We start from the raw sequence: 21,977 nt of genomic DNA, 5'->3' as shown, positions 1-21,977 counted from the left end.
CCGATAGAGGACCACAGTTTGTGGCTCGCTTTTGGAGTGCTTTTTGTGACAGATTAAAGGTTCATTTGTCATTTTCGTCAGGTTATCATCCGGAGTCCAATGGGCAGACTGAAAGGAAGAACTAGGACGTCGAGCAGTTTTTGAGATGTTTTGTAGCAGACAATCAGGAGATGTGGTCGGAATATCTACCACTAGCTGAGTTTGCTCTTAATAATCATATGTCTTCCCCGGCTGGGTGTTCTCCTTTTTTTTGCTGTACAGAGAGGCATCCATCTTTCGGTCCATTTTCAAAGATTGGGGCAGCGGTGCGTGAGGAGAGTTTTTCTGGGAATTTGGACAGGGTTTGGACCAATGTACGCCATAATCTGAAAGAGGCAAATAGGAGGTCAAAAAAATATTTTGACAAGAAAAGAAGGGAGGCGTTGTTTGCAGTTGGGGACATGGTCTGGTTGTCCTCTAGGAATCTGCATTTGAAAATCCCTTCTAAAAAACTGGGGTCTAAGTTTGTAGGACCCTTCAAATTGGTTCAGGTTGTCAACTCGGCAGCGGTGAGATTAGACATCCCCTCGTCCTGGAGAATTAATTTTGTTTTTCATGTATCTTTACTGAAGAAAGTTGACACACCAGATAAGGAGGCAATGCTGACTGTTCCTCCAGTTGATGAGGACGGCGAGTTTGAGATTTCACGCATTTTAGATTCCAGGTGGCACAGAGGAAGGTTGCAGTATCTCGTGTCCTGGAAGGGTTTCGGTCCCGAGGATAATTCCTGGGTGAAATCTAAGGACGTCTCGGCCACAAGGCTGACTAAGGCTTTTCACAGGAGATTTCCGAATAAGGCTCGGCCAAGAGGATCTGGAGGAACATCATAAAAGGGCAGGTACTGTTAGAATTTGTTTTGTTTTTGACCATCCGCCATCTTGTTGTGGTTTTCTGGCTGCTGGACTTATTCCCCTGGTGCTGGGTTGTCTTAAGTCAGGTGATTGTATCACCCTTTATTACCCAGCACCTGCCTCCCAGTCCTTGCTGGACAACAGTGTTAATCCGCTAGAGTTCTGGCTAGGTGCTTTGTTAGCTTTCTGTGTTTGATATTGTGCAGTTCTGGGACCCCCGATTCTGCTATCCTTAGTTTCTGTTGGTTTCTGCAGCCTTCTCTGTATTTTCTATTAGGAGGTGACCTGTTTTTATACCCAGTCATTAGATCTTTTAGAGACCTCCTTCCCCCTATCTATAGGTCTTCGCTTGAGATTAACCTAGGATCGTCGGTGGGTCTATTTGCAAGGAATGGGTCGCCCACTCCATCGTAGGGTATCAGCCTAGTCTCAGTGCAGGGTCAGTTTTCCCCCTTCTATCCTAGTTCTGTGTTGCAGATCCGTAACAGTTAAGTGGTTAAAATTAATTCTGAAATTTGTATGGAAAAAAGTTCTGGGTTTGGGTGATGGCTTATGTTTTGTACCCTAAGATGATGTTTTTACTGATACCATTTTGGGGTAGATACGATGTTCTGACCGCCTCTTGTTTCATATTATTAGAATGTTGCGGCAGCGGCTAAGAAAGTATAATTATGGCATATCAATCCTTTTTCTTGTTGCGCTGTTTACCAATCTTATTAATTTATGTTATATTTTGATAGATTGGACTTTTACTAACACAACGATACCAAATAGGTGTTTTTTTTTATTGTTTTCTTTTCAGTGAGTCAAAAATGGCATGATTTGAACTTGTGTTTTTGTTTGTTTTACTTTTTACAGTCTTCAATAGTCCACTTAGAAGACCTGAAGCTGATATTGTCTGATCACATTTGCAATACATAGCAGGGCTTCTGGTAAGTATAGCAGAAATCACGACCGGCATTCACAAGAGTATCGTAATGACAGGCATGGCTGTCATGACAACCCATCGGGACCCTCCGATCACGTGACATGTGGGATTAGTGAAGTGCTTCCGGCTGGCGCTTGTTAAATCCCACTGTCAGAAATTGATAGCACAATTTAACTAGTTAACAGCCACGGGTGGAGAGGACACGATACATGACGTATATATACGTCATATGTCATCAAGGGGTTAAACTACTGTTACACTAATATTATAATACAAGATATGTGATGTAATAGTATAGTCAACTAAATCCTTCTTTGCCACCTGCCTTCCACCCCAGTGAAGCAGATGACTGTCCTAAACAGTATGCTGTAGATCGTTTTACCAGTAACTGGCATTTATTAGATGCCATCAAGGAAGAAAAAGTGTATTTTTTTCTCTCCACCATTATCACTGTTCCACAAAACATTTTGGAAGCTTATAAATAAATAATAACTGATCCAAAAGTAAATTTCCATAGTGAAATGGATTGCCAAATTCACATTTATGCTAAAAAAAAATAATATTGTGCTAATGTGCTCCAAGTGCCAAAAGAATATTGAAACCATTCTGGTCACAGTGCATATAAACTGGAGCTCATGATATGTTATTATAATATGATTTGCTTTGATTTTATCCAGAAAAAAAGTTAACAGAAAATATATCAGTCAAAGCTCATTTCTGAAAACAGGAGCTATAGATAGGAATGGCAGCCCACAATGCAAAACATTACTTTTTATATACATGGAGATTATTTAGTAGTAATAAAAATAATAATTGATTAAAAGTGTACGTTTCATTTCAGGTGACTTTTCAGAATGAGATATTGTAGGTACATGACAAAAATCCCAGTTTTTGGACATTGTGACTTTTAGCCTGCATTTTTATAGTTCTGACCTCTGCAAACTCCTTTCTTTTTGGTTCTCTATGAGCTAGTGGCTGTAGAATAGCTGCTATAATGTCTCCTATATACGGTACACAGGGACACGATTAGATTGTGCTCTTATTTCTCTGTAACCAAATGACAGAAGCAGCATAGAAGACATTATACAGCAGTACTGAGCTGTGTGGCTGTGAATCCAGCATCAAAGTAGAATGCATTTCTAGAAGAAGCAGCAGAATCTACCTGTGCCTACCTGATCTCTCACTGTTCTAAGTGCGTCTCACTACTCCACCCTATCATCCCTCCATAGGGAATAGTAGGATCCTAACTCCATAACTAGGCTGCGAGTGTGTGGAGCTCGAGACTCTGTTTCTATGGATATCTATATGTACCAGTACTCACACAAGAGATATCAGATAGCTTGACTTGACTGCAGAGACATGTATGAAGATTTCAGAAGGTTTGTTTTCTTGTAGTTATGCATAATTATGCAATTATAGTAGATAAAAGAAGAATATTCTGAACAAGAGCTGCAAGACCTTCTTAAGATGGCTGACATACTCAGAATGTAGAAGAAGGGAGGGGTTACTGACATCAGAGCTAGGGATGTAAACAGGGAGAGAGGGAGGCCAAACTTCTAAAAGGCAAACCTTACTGCATAGTAACAAAATAATAGCAATACAATACTGTATGATTCCCAAGCCGTGGGACATGACAAATAGTCTGTGACATGACATATTTCTCTGATAATATACATTACAAAGTTTCTTCAATTTTCTCTTACAATTGGTTTATGCAAAGTATATTAAAAATGTCAGTGACCATTTAAGCTTTTCATCATTTTCAAGATGTCTGTATGCTGTAAGTGAATGGAATTATTTATGGTTCTAATCAAAGGCTCAAATTCTGGATTAATTTCCATTTCCCAGCACTGCTCTTACATTGATACCCAAAGCATTATTAAAGAGCAGTATTGGATGCATTTTTGTAAACCAAAAACTGTGCTCAAAGTGGAAATAAATGGAGATGAGAGCATGATTTAACTTAACCCCACTTATTTGAATGTTATGGAATATCCTAGTAATAGAACATTTAGTGATTGGAAAAACTCCTTAAAGGGGTTGTCTGGGACTGCAACACTGATGGCCTGTCCTTAGGATAGGTTATCAATGTCTAATCAATGGGAGAGCGACACCCAACACTCCGGACGATCATCTGTTCCCGGTGTCGGCCGAGCTGCACTGTGCAGTTCCGGCAGCCATTAACACTGGGAACAGCTGATCTGCGGAGGTGTTGGGTGTCGCATCCCCACCAATCAGACATTGATGACCTATCTTATGGATAGGCCATCAGTGTTACAGTCCCAGACAACCCCTTTAAGAAGAATCAGTCACCATGAGATTTCTGGCCTCTGGGAACCGGTGTTCAAATCCCAACAGAAACAACATCTTCATTGAGATACCATATATTTTCTCCATGATTGCATGTGTTTCATCTGGGTATTCTGGTTTTCTTCTCACACTCCAAAGACATATTAATAGGGAATATAGATTGGGAGCCTCAGTAGAGACATTGGCTCTGACTCATCAAGACTGGAGATTTTCTCATGGTGCATGGTGGAGTTAGACGCTCCCGATTCATGAAGCGTCTGTTGAGTGGCCTGCACATCTGTGCGCTACGCCAGAAATCTTACTCCGGTCAGCTACTGGAGTGAGAATTTATTCATTAGCTTTCATGCCGTTCATCATGAATTAGACAAGCTGTAGCACCACGCTCCCGCCCTGCTCTCCGTCCTGCCTCAGCTCCGCCAATTTGGCCAGAGCTGGGAGAACCTGGCCTGAAAACACGAAAAGCAGCAACATTTTGGTGCAACTCCAAAGTGCGCCAAATTTTTGTGACTTTTCAAAGTTTTTACGCTACTTTTTTTTTTTGCCATAAAAGCTTTGATAAATCAGGATATGGAATATTTTGGAGCTATGCACATAAGCAAACATAACAAATAGACTAAATATAGGATTGTGGGAAAAGTATCTCTATTTTATTTATGTAGATCCCTTCACTTTCTGGGTTTAGCCTTAACCAATGATTGACAGATACCTCTGTATAAGTGTGCATAAAGAGACCACCCACTGATTAGGACCGCCCACTGGACTTCTAAACTGACATCTTTAATATCACAGGTTCCCTTTAATGGAAGACACTTTATTACCTACTAGTTTACTGATACACATTTATGAAAACTATGGTTACCGGGAATTCAAGAATCAAATGACTGCTTTGACAAGCTTACTGTAAGACATTGTGAAAAGTGTCTAAACTTTCACTATTTATAGAATCAAAAATGCAAGATTTCTTCCTTGTAAGTGGAAAAGTCACTTTATGGCAAGAATCATTTATTTTCTTTCTGTAATTGTATCTTTCCTAATAAAGTCTGAGGATTGACAACTACTATTAAGCAATTATGGCTTATTTCCCATAGTCAGCTATAAAGCATATGGCTTTAGTTTACTGTGTAGCTGCACAGCTCCATTTGTATACCATATGACATACACAAATGAGGCACAGCTTCAGGGGGATACTAAACTACAATGTGCCTTGTATAAATCCGTAGAAAGTATAGTAACTCAATGGAAACAGCATTAGTGATTTATATAACATGTGGCACCACGGCTGTGAGCTGCCTTATAGGTTTACCTGCAGTCCTGTGCAAAAAAACTCATAACATCATAATATCAGAATGAGCGATGCCACATATCAAAATTAGGTCTGGTTCTTATTCTTTCATAAATACCTGTTCTGTTTGCAATTTTGGAGCAAAATTTCATGATTTTGGCAATATCTGGCTTGATTTTTTTCAGGTAATATTCAAATACAACCTTCAATATGCCATCAGAGTCTGATAGAATAACTTTACCATGAGCAGTTTAGAAACTGAAGAGTCACAACATGTCTCAGACTGTGGTTAAATGAGTTAACTGTCAAAAATGAACACATTAGTTGCTAACATGGCAATGAAGGAATGCCCGACCATTACACACAGACACAAAACTATTCCTGACCATTACACACAGACACAAAACTATTCCTGACCATTGTACACAGACACAAAACTATTCCTGACCATTGCACACAGACACAAAACTATTCCTGACCACTACACACAGACACAAAACTATTCCTGACCATTACACACAGACACAAAACTATTCCTGACCATTGCACACAAACACAAAACTATTCCTGACCATTACACAGACAAAACTATTCCTGACCATTACACGCAGACACAAAACTATTCCTGACCATTACACACAGACACAAAACTATTCCTGACCATTGCACACAGACAAAAAACTATTCCTGACCACTACACACAGACACAAAACTATTCCTGACCATTACACACGGACACAAAACTATTCCTGACCATTACACAGACAAAACTATTCCTGACCATTACACACAGACACAAAACTATTCCTGACCATTACACACAGACACAAAACTATTCCTGACCATTACACACAGACACAAAACTATTCCTGACCATTACACAGACAAAACTATTCCTGACCATTACACACAGACACAAAACTATTCCTGACCATTACACACAGACACAAAACTATTCCTGACCATTACACACAGACACAAAACTATTCCTGACCATTGCACACGGACACAAAACTAACAGGACTACTACTAAGTAAACCTAATGTGAATGATGGAATGGTCAGAGGTTCTGTACAAATGTATGAAAAAAAACAAAAAGTGAAAAACTTGTATCTAACATTGGACTGTGACACCAGCTTAGTTCTATACGGTAACAGCTGTAAAGGTCTATCAGTACATACAGCAAAGAAGACTCGGTCTACTGAGCAATAATTAGAAATCACCCCAAGAAGGAATAAAGTAGACATCATCCCGGTAGCCCTACCTTCATATCCACTGGCCAGGTACAAATTCAGAGTGAACAGCCAAAGTATGTACAAAGAGGAACCCATGACTTTCCAAACAAGTCCTCCTGCAGACGCAGATTAAGTGGGAAAGGAAGCATAAAGACACAGACAGAGGGGAAAGAATTCTACACAGTCTTTAAGCTTCAGGCAAGAAGCAAGATACCGCAAGTCTTTTTTTTTCCTTGGAGAACTGAAACTCAGCCAGGAAAAAGGGGGGAGTACAGCAATCCCTTATTGGACACAGCACATTCCCTACACAAATGTACTATAAGGCACCTCTGCCAGAGCTGGTTTTGCATTGATCAAACTCAGGCCAATGAGCTGAATGAAGCCCCTTCTACCGACTGCTATATAGACATACCTAGCTATGAAATGCAAGTGATTTGTGGTGTCTGCAGGAATAGATGTATTAATGGTTGCATTGATGAGAATGAGGGGGGTTACTTCCTCCAGGACTGTGCACAGACATAGTTTTCAGAGGATGTTTAGCTTGGAGTCATGCCAGACAAAAAGTGTATTCTAGAGACTTCTGAGATTTGTATTAATTAATCACTATATTTACATGTTATCCTACCTTGTATGATCTAGCCGCAGATTATTATGACATACCATGTTTAAGGATGATACTAGATGTAAAAATCTGTCACCAGATTTCACAATAAACACTGCAGATGTCCAGGGAAATGTGCCAGGTGTTGCCCCTATAGCGCCCTATGGTGGCTACAGTAACCTAGTACCCCTTTAGCTCTCGCCCTGACAAGGGCCGTCCACAACTAGCCCTATTGTGAAGACCCTGCACTCTCCCTAAAAGCCCCACGTGTGTCCCACCTGGTACTTTCCGTGGACATTTACACAGGATGACCTGGGATTATCCTGAAATGAGTCCACTGATGACCGACTCCTGAATGGGCGAGGACGTTCCTTTTTCTCCTTTATAAATTCTAAACCACCACTGTGGGCATTTTATAGTAAGGACATCAAAAATTGAATTAGGACACTGTGTGACCATTGTCAAGTATGTTTCACCAAATTCCCTCAACCTTGTCTAATTTTGGGATATCTTGTTTGTTCCCCAACTCATCTATTCTTCATTGGGTTTCAACCTAGATGAATGAGGCACCAGGGTTGACCTAAGGTTCCTACTCATGTTCAGCTTGAAAGTTTGATCTTTTGGGCAGTGAGGAGGGTGACTGTACTTGACCAGGTTTTCAAATAATATACTAGAGGACGACACTCCTTATACCTGGTCATTTACATTCATTAACTGAATATTGCTTGCCCAGTCATCCACCTCTTGTTGAGAAATCTACCCTCTCTCTCTATGGGCATCAGACCTATTTTGATGAGAATTTTCATAGTTTGTCTCCTTGTCTTGTATATAGATCGTATTGAGTGTATTATATGTTTAACCTACCTATTAAAAGTAATATTTTAGAATTATCTATACCTATTGCTGCTCTCGCCAAATTCGGATTTGGGTATATCTATATGTGTGCTTAGATTCCACCTTTTGCTGCAAACTTAGCTTCTCTTTACTATCAACCAAAATCTGGTGGCAGCACCAGGTTATAGTGAAATAGACAATATAGGAAAGGATTCTCCCATATTCATTTTCCCATACTGTGCCATGCAGTCTTTGGTTCCAAGCAGTATTTCAGAGTGAAGTCCGTTCTCGTCGATTCATCGTCAAACAGTCAAATGTGACATTATAAAAATACCTGAATGGCCGATCATAGTCACTTCATTGTACATCATCAGAGAGTGACCGTGTACTGCTGCTATTGATGACAATGGAGGTAAATGCTAGTGGTGGAAGGGCAAAAAAAATTGACAGGATATTAAGAAAATGTGCTAGGCAGGTTTTGTTGCAGAGAGGGAAAAGTGAATAGAATGGGCACGAGTGACAGATGGGGTATGTGGACAGTTTCTGCGGGGACTGTGAGATGGTAAGCAATGCCAGCTACACTGGATACCAAGGATGCTTCATACAGGTGGTATAGGTAAGGACACTGTGGGTATGATCAGGGTGGTTGGTTTCCCGGTAGGGTTAGTGCAAGTAATAGATCATACTGGTAATTTGATGACATTATAATGGTTCCTTTTAAGGCCAAAAAATATGGCAGGTCAAGTGGTGATTTAAATTTAGAACCAGAACCTGCAGATCCCGGAAAGCTGCAACTCGAATAGGAGTAGCCCATGCCACAGGTGTCTTTACAGTGGATGATTTCTGTGACCTCATGGGGTGTTGTCATAGATTCAGTGACTCATATTGGATGATCACATTCAGAGCAGCCCATACAAGTTCTACTGGAAAGAGCTGGTAAGCACTGAGCTCCTTGTCTAGGAGACTAGCTCCTGCTGATAGACCGCAGCGCAGGCTGGAAGGATTTTTAATAGCAAGTACATTTCAAAGTTGTAAATCTATCTGCAGGATTTTCAAACACTGTATGTGCCATTATGAAGAGGAACTGTTTAATTAGAACATACACCACGTTAAAACCAGCCCCCAGTATCCTACCTTCCCCTTAACCACCCTACTGCTTATAGGCCACCTTTCATCTTTCCAATAGTACGGTAGCAACCAAAAGTTTTGCGCTTTTTTTTTTTTTTTAAAGTGTGATTACTTCTGTCTGGTTGTTGTGATGCCATTTTCCTGGTGATGAATTGAAAGTGCATGAAGTTGTCGTCATACAAGACCTTAATTTTAACCAAAATGCTTTAGAATAAAGGTAAGGTATTTAATGAAAGAAATTGACTGCCAAAAGTTTTGCATATACTATGTATTGAACACAACATAGTGAGTAGTTCATTGTTTACAATGCCATAACTTAGTATTTTGTAGCATGAAGTCTTTTGTTAATTACTGCACCACACCAACGGGGCCAGAACTTGTCACCCTAACTCATCCCAGAGGTTCTCTGTGGGGTTTAAACCAGGTGATTGGCTTGGCTATTGCAACAGGCAAACATTTTTCTATGCTAACCAATTTTTGAAAAAATTGGATGTGTGCTTAGGGTCATTGTCTTGCTGGAATTTCCAGCCCCTGCCTACTTTAGTTTTACCATGTGGCAGCTTTACATTCTCCAGTATATGCTTGTACTGTACATGATAGAATTCATATTTCCATCAATTCTATGCTGAAGGCCAATGGCAGATGCAGAAAGCAGCCCTAAGCCATGACATTGCCACCACCATGTTCCACTGTAGGTGTTTGGTACCTTACATCATTACGTTTTCCAATTGGGCGGTATATATAGTGCTTGCCATCACTACCCAACAGACTGAACTTGGATTCATCCGACCACAACACCTTGCCAATCTGACTTTTTCCATTGGCTGTGTTCTTTGGCTAACTCAAGTCGGACTTTCTGTTTTTTTGCAGAGATTAAAAGCTCATGCATTTAACCCTACTGCTCTTCGCTGTCACCCCCAGCTTGGTCCCATATTCTTAGCTCATTTCGTGGGAAATCTGTACAGCACTTACATCAGATACTGACTTTTTCTTAATCATGTGATGAACTTTGGAGGAAGTTTTCCATAGTCATCCACTTCTAGGTTTGTCAGCTGTTCCATAACCTTCTTTTCCTTCTTTATTATACTGTATGTGACACTTGACTCTGGGAGCTGTTGAATTCTATAGCTGCCTCTTTTTGGCTTTTGTCTGACTTCGCTCTCTGAATAATAAGTTTCCTGACATCTGGTGATAAATTTGGCTTTGTTTTTGCCATGTTTTAACCTAAAAACACGCAAACAAACAAAAAAAACTTGACTACCCATGACAAAAGATGCAAAACATTTGGCCCAGCAAATATTGAAACTAAGACATAAAAAGATAAAACAACGCCAAACACAATTTTCATCCTTATAGCTGACAATCATTTGCTTCCGGTTTACTAAAATCACCAGGAAAATGTCATCACAACCACCAGACAGAAGTAATCACACTTTTTAAAAATAAAAGCAAAACTTTTGGTCGCAACTGTATAACGTTTATACGGTTGGGTCATTTACTGTATTTGCAGATTAAGTCTTGAATAGAATTAAATGCTCTCATTTTATGTCAGTATAATGACATCATGGTTAAAAGTTCAGGAAAAAAACAAAAAAAATACTGGTGTTTAGGAAAAGTAAATGATGAGAGAAAAAAGTGCAAGAATATCCAGAAAGCGAAAAGACGCGAGTATATAACAGACACAGGAACATGATGTGGCACATGAAGCAGGATGTGTGCTCGGGAAACAAGTCTGTAATTACCTAGAATGTGAACAGTTCTTCTAGACGGATCAGATACGAATGACAAGGTCAGAACTACAATTATGATCCCAACACGTCTTACTGACAAGCAGAAATGTCTGTTACCCGCAGTCACAATGGCATCATTTACACAGTACAGACTTTTCTGCACAAATACAGATGTAGCAGCAAACACGTCATTCATAAAGCAAGATAGAGCAGTAATAACAGTTTTTGCAAGTGACAACAGGAAGAACCAACATTGGCTGTCACTTTTGAACTGGCTTTCAAAAAAACATTGGAAATGGCATAGAAGTAGCACCCGCCGGCCGCGGCTGCTTTGGGATGCGACGGGATTCGATCCATCTACCTCATTCACACGCACACACCGGATTAGAAATAGATACATGGAGTACATGAATTTCACATCATCCTTGACATTGGAGTCCTAGAAGATGGAGTATGTGGAGACTAGGAGCAACACAATAAGGATCAACCCCACCCCCATTTATGAATGGAAGTGATCAACATATTTCACAGCAATGTGAAGAACATGTGTTTATTAAAGAAGTATTCCCAGAATTGAATGTTATTCTCTACCCATAGCGCTGTACACAGCTTTTTCCGCTAGTCCCATAGACAATAAATGTAGCAGAAATCAAGCCCATACACCTCCGCTCTGTTTGAGGGTCCTGGTCTTGGGATCCAAAGAACCTTTTTCAGCATAATCTGGGAGTCTCAGTGATTGAACCCTCAGCAATCAGTGAAAAGCCCACTATCCTATGCAAATGAGATCAATTTCAATTCTGGGAGCTTTTTTTTTTTTTAAAGGGAATCTCAGCAGTATTTTTTTGCTGTGTAATCTGAGGACAATATGAGTTAGGGGCTGAAACACAGATTTTTCAGGGATATATCATTTATTAGGCGGTGTGCTGTTTCCATACAATTAATGTTTTATTACCAGGAGATTATCACTGTCCTGACTAGCTCCCTCATGCCAAGTGGTATGACCACACCCTCTCCTGTGACAAGCAGCTCACTGTCAATAGACACTGTACATAAAGAGCTGTGGAGCGGGCGGGATCAGCTTTTGAGCTCTGCTTCATGCTACATCTAAACCTCTGATTATGTCACAACTGCTGCACTTAGTAAACTAAGTGATACATCGCAGGAATCAGGGTCTATTTTCCTCCCATTATGCTGCTCTCAGAGGAGGTAGCAAAAACTTGGTGACAGATTGCCCTTGAGTGCACAATGAAACAACATACATATGAAAACAGTGAAGATACTATTACATACTCCGGTATACAAAATGTTAATAGATCTTCCCTATGAAGAAAATATTTAGCGGTTTTTGCGTTACTAGACTGACTGTACATTCAGGTAAAACCCACCAGTATGTACAGTAAAGTGTTTCCTGTGAACTCTCCTAACCTGAATGTTGGCAATTGTGAAGAATCCTCAGTATTCCAGAAAGGAAGCCGACATTGGCTCATGGCTTGGTTTTATGTACACACCGCTGGCAGCTGGACACTGGCGGAATTTGTGCACAATGTTGTCATAAGCAAATTGAGAAAAGAATTTACCATTCATTCATAGAAAGCAGACACAGGATATCATTGCTATGCAGGGACATGTATGTATTGGAGAAGCACACTCATGACAGCTAAATTATATGAAGACGAGCAAAGAAAGATTCAGTCCTATGCATATTGCATCTATGAATGCAGCCTTAAAGGAGTATATCATACATCTACAGGATATTCATAGAGGTTGTCTGGTCATAGTATCTTAGTGACCCATCCATATATCAGATCGGGGAGGGGTGACAACTGACACCCCCATTAGTCAGCTGTTATTTGCACCTTTTAACGGGAGATGTTCTACATTGCACAGTAGCTGGAGCTTACATCAGATCGGTGGGGTACGCCAGATACGAGACCCCAACTCATCTCATATTGATGACGTATCTAGTGATGAGCGAGTGTACCTCCGAGTATTTATGACTGCTCGGAGATTTCGTTTTCATCGCGGCAGCTGAATGATTTACAGCTACTAGCGAGCTTGATTACATGTGAGGATTCCCTAGGAACCAGGCAACCCCCATATGTACTCAGCCTGGCTAACAGATGTAAATCATTCAGCTGCGGCAAGAAAAACTAAATCTCCGAGCACTAAAAAATACTCGGAGGTCACCCGAGCGTGCTCGGAAAACCCGAGCAAAGAGTATATTCGCTCATCACTAGACGTATCCTAAGGACAGGTCATCATTATGTTGTGACTGGACACCCGCTAACGTATTTGTTGCAGTAGGACTCATCTGTGACTGTACCTAAACTGAGATATGGGGTTCTCAGCCCCGATATCCGGCCAGGTAAGGCAGCCGCTTGCTTACTCATCTGTTTCTGTAACTCCTCTTTCGGGGACTAAAAAGAGACGCACACTTCTCCATCCATTTTGCTTGGTGGTGTCACTAAGTGCGACAAATGCCACAAATGTCTAAGTTGGGGGAAAAAAGAACTGATATCTGTTGGCATTTTTATTGTGTAGAATAATCTATTTTATGCAGTGATATCCAGGAACAAACTGGTATACTGGTTGTTTTTATCATGGAAAGCTATAAGCGACATATGGCACTAGCTGTATATATTGTGATATACGTGGCGGCCTCCAGCGTGTACCTGACGGGAGCCTCTAGCGCTGTGTGAACAGATCCTACAATGGTTTCAACTGTTGGCGACTACAGAAGCATTAGGGTCTACTGACATATTCATAGAACACAAGGGGAACTTCAGTTCTAAGCGGATTTTCCATTTAAAAAATGTATGATCTCCTTATAAACAACAAGGCACAACAAGGTTTTCTGTTTATTTGTGCAAATGGTTATAATTATACATTTCTATAACAGACATCACATCAAAAAAACTTCTACCATTTGTAAACTTTATTTGGGTAATGGGCACACATCACAGTTCCATGCCATTACATGAAATATCTAGAACATATTGCACAAACCACAATTTACTGGAATTGATTACAAAATGTAGAAAAATATATCTTCTTTTTACAACATGGAACAATTGAAGGCCACAAGAATAAAATAGAATTTCAATCACACATTCTGGTATCATTTACAGGAGCTTCAGTGTATACACAATATCATACAGAGGGTATAGAAAAGTAGAAATAGATGTGGATTACACTCAGGGTTACAAAAATGCCTAACCCTAATCTGTGCAAGTGTGAGAGACACAAGGTAATGGACAGATGGAAATATGCTCAACTACCAAAACTGTACATATATTTATTAATCAAATATGATTAGAAATGTAATAGGCCCTGAAAAGGCAAGGAAAAACGTCATAAAAAAGATTGTTCACTGCAACAAAGTGCCCAGAAACGACCATTTCACAATATTCTCATGATGATCAAATGTGACATGGTCACATGTAGTGGTTTCCTATATTATATATACTATATAGTCAGTCATAAACTATATTTCCAACCCTTATTAGGCCAGGTTCACATTGCGTTAATGGCAATGCGCTGACGGCATCCGTTACATAGCGGCACTAACACTATGTTATAGATGCATTAGCGCACCCATTGACTACAATTATGTAGCGCATCGCTAACGCATGTCATAATTGGCATGCGTTAGCGAAATGCCGTCATTTTGTGACGGCCCCTCGGACGCGGTCTGCAGCGTTTCGGGGTCCATCACCGCTAGCGTGATCGCATAACGCGATCTTTAACGGCACTTGTGTTACCGCAGTCCGTTTAACACATGCGTTGAACGGACTGCACTAACGCAATATGAACCCTGCCTTACACAGTTTCTAGGTTGAAAAAGTCAGTTTTTTAACTTCCTGATACAAATATCCGGCATAAAAAATATATAATATGCCGGTTACCTGCATTGTGGAGGGGCAAGGGAGCGTGACGTGCATGCTGGACTCATTTTGTTTCATAGTGAAATTTCATATCAAATTCAAACCGATACAGGTCTAGGACTGGCTGTAAGACAACTGGCTGCAGCAGAAGCTGTCATCCCTGCACTGCCCCAACATGTGCTCATCAGCCAAAGTTTAATAGATCAGAATGAAAGATCACTTTGTCAAACATTTTAGGTGGTGTAGTGTGTATGAACAGCAGAAAATAAAGGTTAAAAAATTAGAGACCAACTTGGTTTCTGATGAGTGCATCAAGCGCATTGGTATCGGGACTGTGCAGTCTAAATGACTGATGTAAAAAGGTGACATCAGAAAAAGTACTGTTAACTTTTTCATGACTTATGACGGATAGGTACATCATAGGTCTTTTACCTCCTTTTGATGTGGGCTCTGGCACTGACCTTACATCTTTCCCGGCATATGACTGCTGATTTGATCAGCTGTCATGTGCTCCTAACAGCCGCGGGTGGAATTGCAATCCGCCTGTGGCTGTTAACATGTTAAACACCACTGTCAATCTCTGACAGCGGCATTTAACTCACGCTAAGAGGAAGTGTGTCACAAACCCCCCACATAGGCGCCCCTGTCACATGATGGCAGGGCGCTGATGGGTTGGCACAACAACCGGGGGTCTGCAGAAGACCCCCGTGCTTGTCATTGCAGATCTCCTATGAATGCCAAACTATTGAAGCAAGCAAAAAATAGAAAAAAAAAAGTTTTAAACAATATTCAAATTGTTTTAAAATATAAAAATTCAAATTACCCCCCTTTTGCTCCATCCAAAATAAAATAATTAAAAAACAATTACACATATTTGGTATCGCTGTGTTCAGAAACGCCCGATCTATCAAAATATAAAAACAATTAATCTGATTGGTAAACGGCGTAACAAGAAAAAAACCAAAATGACAGAATTATGTTTTTTTGGTTGTCGCAACATTGCAATAACAGGTCATCAAAATATCGTATCTACCGCAAAATTGTATTAATAAAAACGTCAGCTCGGCGTGCAAAAAATAAGCCTTAACCCAGCCGTAGATTCTGAAAAATGGAGATGCCACAAGTCTAGGAAAGTGACATTTTTTTTTTTTTTACAAACTTTTATACATGTTTGGTATCTGCGTACTCATACTGACCTGGAGAATCATATTGGCAGGTCAGTTTTAGCATTTAGTGAATATGGAATAAAAAAAATAAATAAATAACAATTGTGGAATTGTACTTTTTTTTGCAATTTCACCGCACTTGCAATTTTGTAACCATTTTCCAGTATGCTATATAGTAAAATCAATGGTGTTGTTCAACAGTACAACTAGTCCCGCATAAAAACAAACCCTCACATTGCCTTACTGACGGAAAAATAAAAAGTTATGGCTCCAGGAAGAAGGGGAGGGAAAAAAAAAAACGGAAAATCCCAACGTCGCGAGACATGCAGCCATGATGACTTGAACATAGTTTTTGAGCACCACGAAGATACTCTATTAGCACATGAGCGTGCTCAGATAACACCTTATCTGAGGATGCTCGCTCATCACTACGAAGAATACAATTTGAGTTAAATGATGGTTTCAAAAGAATAACAGTGCCGTTTAATGGTTAACATCCACGGGCAAGTGATTACTAGACAAGGATGCCGGCTATTTAATGTAACCAGTATCTGCTGCGTCTGGAGCAGGCTCAGCTTCTGAGCCCGCTCCGCACAATATGGCCAGCTCCATGACAGATACACCAGTCATAGGGAATTAAGGAGGCAAGCAGATTAATATATGTGTTTGGAGTAACAAACTCCCTTTAACGACCACCATAAAACATGATATAGCAGTCAAGTAAAAGATATTAAGTAGTTCATCTTCACATTTAATGATACCCAAGGGTAGTCAAATAGTTTGGGCTGCAAGTACAGACTTGTACAGTTCACATGATGCAACATTGTGTGCCGTATGTAGCATCATACTACTCCCTAGAAGCATTAAAACAGGTTTTGTAGGGAGACAATGATGCCACATATGTGGAATCCTATGGATCATGCTGTGTTTGTCTATCCAGACTATACACTGAATAATCTGTTATGGAAATACAGTGGTTTGGAAGTCATAGGAATGTATGTAACACCCTATCCAGGAATCGCATTACCTTTGATAAATATATGGCCAGGCTTTCTGCATTTTAATCTTAGTGCTTTCTTTCCATACATTCCACTTCACGAACAACCATGAAATCTGGCAAACAGAACTATTAAATACCTACCGTAGATATAATTGCCTAGGTTTAGGAAATGCATGATAATATGGTGTGAATTAGCAAGTTAGAAAAAGCCAATAATATTATAAAGTGATTTGCTTTCTGCAATTTCCCTGAATTGGATGTATTACCCAGTCCCATGTTCTCCAGTTGTGATCTCCACAGGACAAGCTGCTTATCTGACATTCCCATTATCCAGGTAGTTATCCTCATAACAGTACACATGACTTGGATTTTTGGTCTTGAACATTTTGCTCATTTTCTGCAGTTTTCTCATTTGGGGGTTCAATGATTTTGGGAATGTCCTGCTTGTTATTAGGTTTTTCACCTTTGCTTTCCTTGCTTCTGAACGTTTCGTCACCATTTTCTTTTGAAGCAACGTTCCCATTTCCTTGCAATGATCTTTGACTTGTTGTTGATCTTCTTTTAAACAGTGATAACTGAAAATGAAAATGAGCATGAGGTGGTGTCATATTCCTCAGCTTGTGTAGTGTTTCTCATAACTACACAGAGGTGTACAACCACATAGGATGTGAAACGGTAACTCGGTTTACATCTCCTTACATAATTTCAAAAGAAGACAAGTAGCTAATGCTGAATTTTAGGCTATTGCTCACAAGGGTTTTTGGTTGTATATTTGACATATGCACCAAGCAAGCTCCCAGCATAGACACCATATGAACCCATGGGCCATCCCGCTCAGCTCATTTGGCACCTGCAGACTGGGCTGCAATTTCATTGTGATGTCTTCCTGGTCCCAGTTCTCATTATGCTCTTCTAAATCCAAAATTTGAAATAAATACTCACCCTTCTTGTTTTCTCAAAAAATGTTGGTTTGCCTGAATCATTTTCAGAAGATCTGACCCCATTCACATTCTTTGGTTGCTCTAGGTCTACAAACAAACAGACAGACAAACAACTTGACTAAAATTTTGAGATTTTCACTATTTTTGCATTATTTTATGACAACTCTATTTCCTTTTTAGGTTTAGAAGAACAACTTGTCTGTTATACTTTAAACAGAGGCCTATTTACTTTCTACAACATTCAGCTTTCCTTATTATCTACTCTGGTCTCATTTTTGGACAGAAGTGTCTTCTGAAGACTAACTTTCCCCAGGATACTTAAGTCCTTTCCCAAATGGTGTTAAAACTTCTAGAGCCTAAAGCATTAAAGAGGTTGTCCACTACTTTATCCTTAAGATAGGTCTTCAATGTCTGACCGGTCGAGGTCTGATACCTGGCACCTCTGCCGATCAGCTGTTCTCCTGATTTGAATAGGAGGCGGATGTGCAGTATCCGGCCGTGGCCACTGTCAGAAGACAAAGCAGATCCGCAATTGTGCAATTCTGGCTGGTGGCCGCTGCCACCAAGAGTAGATGATCGGTAGCGGTGCTGGGTGTCGGACCCTTACCGAACAAACACTGATGACCTATCCAGAGGATAGGTCATCAATGATAAAGTAGTAGACAACCTCTTTAAATCATTATAATGTGATACTGATGGCAACACATACCATTTTCCACTTTTTTGTCAGCTGTACTCTCTTCTTGGTTCAGTTTCGTGGCCTAATAAATAAGAAAATATACATGACAGTACATATATAAAAAAAATAATAATTGTAGAACATCTTACCTTGGCGTTGAAGTTAAGTCCTAGCTATAGTCTTTATGCACTATATGGTTTCTTCTGAAATTTCTAAAATGCCATACACTGACTTAATGGCTTTGGACATGCTAAAGTGACCCATTTCTCAGCAAGAACATACATAGAATCATTCCAACTGCCCATGGATGTGGTGTGTAGACAAACTGGTCTACCATAGCCCCCAAGGTGACAGAGCTCGTTATTTTACCCTTCTCACCATCTCACAGAAAGGGTTTTCTGCTGCGCAGGATCTGTAAGTTATCAGCACAGGAGCAGATACAGAAAATTTCACCCCTCCTGTACTTGCGCATGCACCGAATGTTTTTAGCACCTGTACAGTAGAGTGTGTCGAGGAGAAGGTCATGGGAATAAATCAACCGAGCTGTGTTATCTTGGGACCTATGGGTAGTGCAGTCATTTTACACAACGTACCAACGGGCAATGGGACTCTCTATGTGCATATTGTGATAAGCAATGAGCCAGTTTAGTGGTACATATGTCATGAGTATGGAATTCATATGCCATGAGTGTATGGCATTTTAAGATATTTTAGCAGAAAGTGAACCACCCCTTTAAGTACTTAAACTAGTGACAATTCTGTAACCTCCACACAGGGATCTGATATATAGTCACTTGTACATGGCTTTGATTTGCCTAAACAGAAGGAATCCGCTGCATCTGTATTGTCTACATTTGGGCCAGAGAAGGGAACAGTTCTGACCTGATGAGGAGATTATACGGATTGGTGTGTGGTTAAAGGACATAACTGGTTCATCAGAACTCTTCACCTGCTTCAATTCTGGACCTACAAAAATCACTTGTTTTCTTACCTCTTCTGCTGCCACATGTTCCTCAGGTTTAGTCTCCTGTGCTTTTATTTCATTTTTTTGGGGGGTGGAATTATCTTCTTCGTCTTCTTTTTTCTTGTCTTCTCCACCATCCTCCTCCTCTACTTCATCTTCCTCATCATCATCATCTTCTTCATCCTCCTCAGAATCTTCATCTTTAATTTCCTCCTAATTTGTATAAAGAACTTTTTTAGACCATTTCAATAATTTTAGGTAATAAACAAGGGTATCTAAAATTGTTGTACTTCATCTGCATTTTCCACCGTAAATATTACACATCATACACATATATGTATGTATACACACACGCTAAGCAATATTTATAGTGAAAGATGCGGACAACGTGCAACAATTGATATATTTATCCATATGAATATACATAATATATGCTACATTAGACAATACAGGATAACAAATGGCTAAAATTGACAAAAGCAACCTTTTGCCGAAAACTACTATGTTGTTGAATTGTGCCCAGGTCCTCTATGGTGGATAATATAGGGGGCTGTTATTCTACGGCAACATTCGAACAGATGGAAAAGGTGGACACACTCTATTAACATGTGCCTATACTACTGGCTAATTAGCTTTAAGATCGGCCTCACCAGGAAAGATTTTTTCCGCCACCAGTAAAAGCAAGCACCACCTAATACATACATATGATTGAATGGAGACATCCTAGAGTAGACAGGGAATGAAGAAGACAAAAAAAGATGAAGGTGAAAGAACACAAAACTTGAAAATAACTGGAGCGGAATTGTTCATAGATGTATCACAACTCTATTATTAACATTATTATTACGTATAGTATGCAGTGCGGTCAGTTTTGAAGCGATAATGGCATGGGTTCATGAAGACTGGAGTTTTGTATGCCGGTTTTAGTGAAGGGAGCACCTCAGTAGGATGCGTCAAACTCATTAAAGCGGTTCTCAATCAATGTAATAAAATGGGCTCCGTCACATAATTAGGCTTGGACGTGACGGAGAGATTGGATGTGTTTGGGGAAAATCAGTCAATTGAACAAGATAGACAGGTACGTTTATGGGGATCTTAGAAGCACTAAAAGGTATTAATTTAAAAATGATTCTATGGTCATCTAAAGAAATAAAATACACAAATAATAATAAAAAACAAAAACATATCTACAAAAAAGTTAATAAATTATAATAATAAAACATATACTGTATCTGCGCTCTTGACCCTCCATACTGCTTTTGATGCCTCTAGTGTGGCTAGTATCCTGGCCACCTTTCCTGGTGGGATGTGTCAGGTGACACCTACAGCAAACGACCAGCCCGCGACTGTCTGCAGCGGTCACATTTCATCCAAGCTGGAAGAAAGAGCTCTGAAGACTGTTTCTTCCGCCTTAGACAGAACGCAACTGCTGCAGCCAAAATGCTGCAACAAGCCCTTCAAAATACATAGTTTTTAGATGCAAAATAAGATTTTGCACATTAATGTGCAAACCCAGTCCAATCCCTCCAATAATTAAATGGTTTTTACCCATGGGCCTTAGCCTGTAGAGTTTCAGAGAATGTGCATGTTCCGACTTATACAGAGAACGAGACAAGCAGGAAGGAGAACAGATAGATGGCTAGCTAGACTCAAATAAACAGACATGCTGCCCCTCACTGGTAAAAGCTTGTGTATCGTGTCACATGTCATTACTAAGGAACAGCTTTCTTTGGAAGATCTGCAAAAAAAAAAACTTAAAGGAGTTTTACAAGATCATATAAAAGAGCTCTATGTCTGCCATGCCACTATACCTCATTCACTTGAAAAGTGCTAAGCTGTAATACCGTGCACTAACTAGGGACCACGGTGGCACCAGTCCGTGTGCTGTACTATATCATGTTCTTTATATAAGCAGGGAGATATGAGGAACTCCTCTATTGGCACTATATTACAATTTTATGGGAACTACTGTAACTACTATGTCTGATACATTTTTCTTTACAGACACTGAAAATAAATGCTGCTTATATGGTTAGAGGAATATTCTCATCTCCAAGATCCTATCCCAATATGTAGCAGGTGTAATAATTGTAATAATATTTGCCAATACCCCCAATTAGAAATGTAGCATAGTTCTTCTGATTCGCTATGTTGCTGACCCCATGTTCAGGGCATGATGTTTTCATTCAAAAAGGGTCATCAGAAAATGTTTATGTTCTAAAAATCTTATAACTTATTTTTTCCGTTCAATTTGTCATATTACTATTTATATTAAACAGAAATAATCAGAAATCTTGTTATTTTCACATTAGCCACTAAGACTAATATTAGTCTGATTGCCTCCCAGACAGGGCAACAATAAAAGGTAACACCTCTATATACAGTAGATAACAAGAGATACCCCA

The 21,977-nt window shown here is 39.8% G+C and overlaps 2 protein-coding genes across 3 annotated transcripts in view; both read right to left on the bottom strand.

Annotated features, from left to right (window-relative positions):
- Positions 1-6,847, bottom strand: part of SRPX (sushi repeat containing protein X-linked) — a 149,119-nt gene extending 142,272 nt beyond the window's left edge. The window contains exon 1 of one of the 2 annotated variants that reach the window (XM_077294776.1): positions 6,675-6,847. In XM_077294776.1, coding sequence (XP_077150891.1) covers positions 6,675-6,741 — 67 coding nt within the window. In that variant the 5' untranslated portion in view covers positions 6,742-6,847. The remainder of the gene's footprint in view (positions 1-6,674) is intronic. The other variant, XM_077294777.1, reaches the window with a different exon arrangement.
- Positions 6,848-15,975: 9,128 nt separating this feature from the next.
- The window catches only part of RPGR (retinitis pigmentosa GTPase regulator), a 66,800-nt gene continuing 60,798 nt past the window's right edge, over positions 15,976-21,977 (bottom strand). Inside the window, exons 14-17 of the mRNA XM_077294769.1 lie at positions 19,600-19,785; positions 18,639-18,690; positions 17,931-18,016; positions 15,976-17,563 (exon numbers count right to left, since the gene is read on the bottom strand). Coding sequence (XP_077150884.1) covers positions 17,333-17,563; positions 17,931-18,016; positions 18,639-18,690; positions 19,600-19,785 — 555 coding nt within the window. The 3' untranslated portion in view covers positions 15,976-17,332. The remainder of the gene's footprint in view (positions 17,564-17,930; positions 18,017-18,638; positions 18,691-19,599; positions 19,786-21,977) is intronic.

This window comes from Ranitomeya variabilis, chromosome 3 (assembly GCF_051348905.1).
Source record: "Ranitomeya variabilis isolate aRanVar5 chromosome 3, aRanVar5.hap1, whole genome shotgun sequence".
Classification (NCBI taxonomy): Eukaryota; Metazoa; Chordata; class Amphibia; order Anura; family Dendrobatidae; genus Ranitomeya; species Ranitomeya variabilis.
The sequence above is the reverse complement of the archived record's forward strand: the minus strand, read 5'-3'. Positions and strand labels throughout refer to the sequence as shown.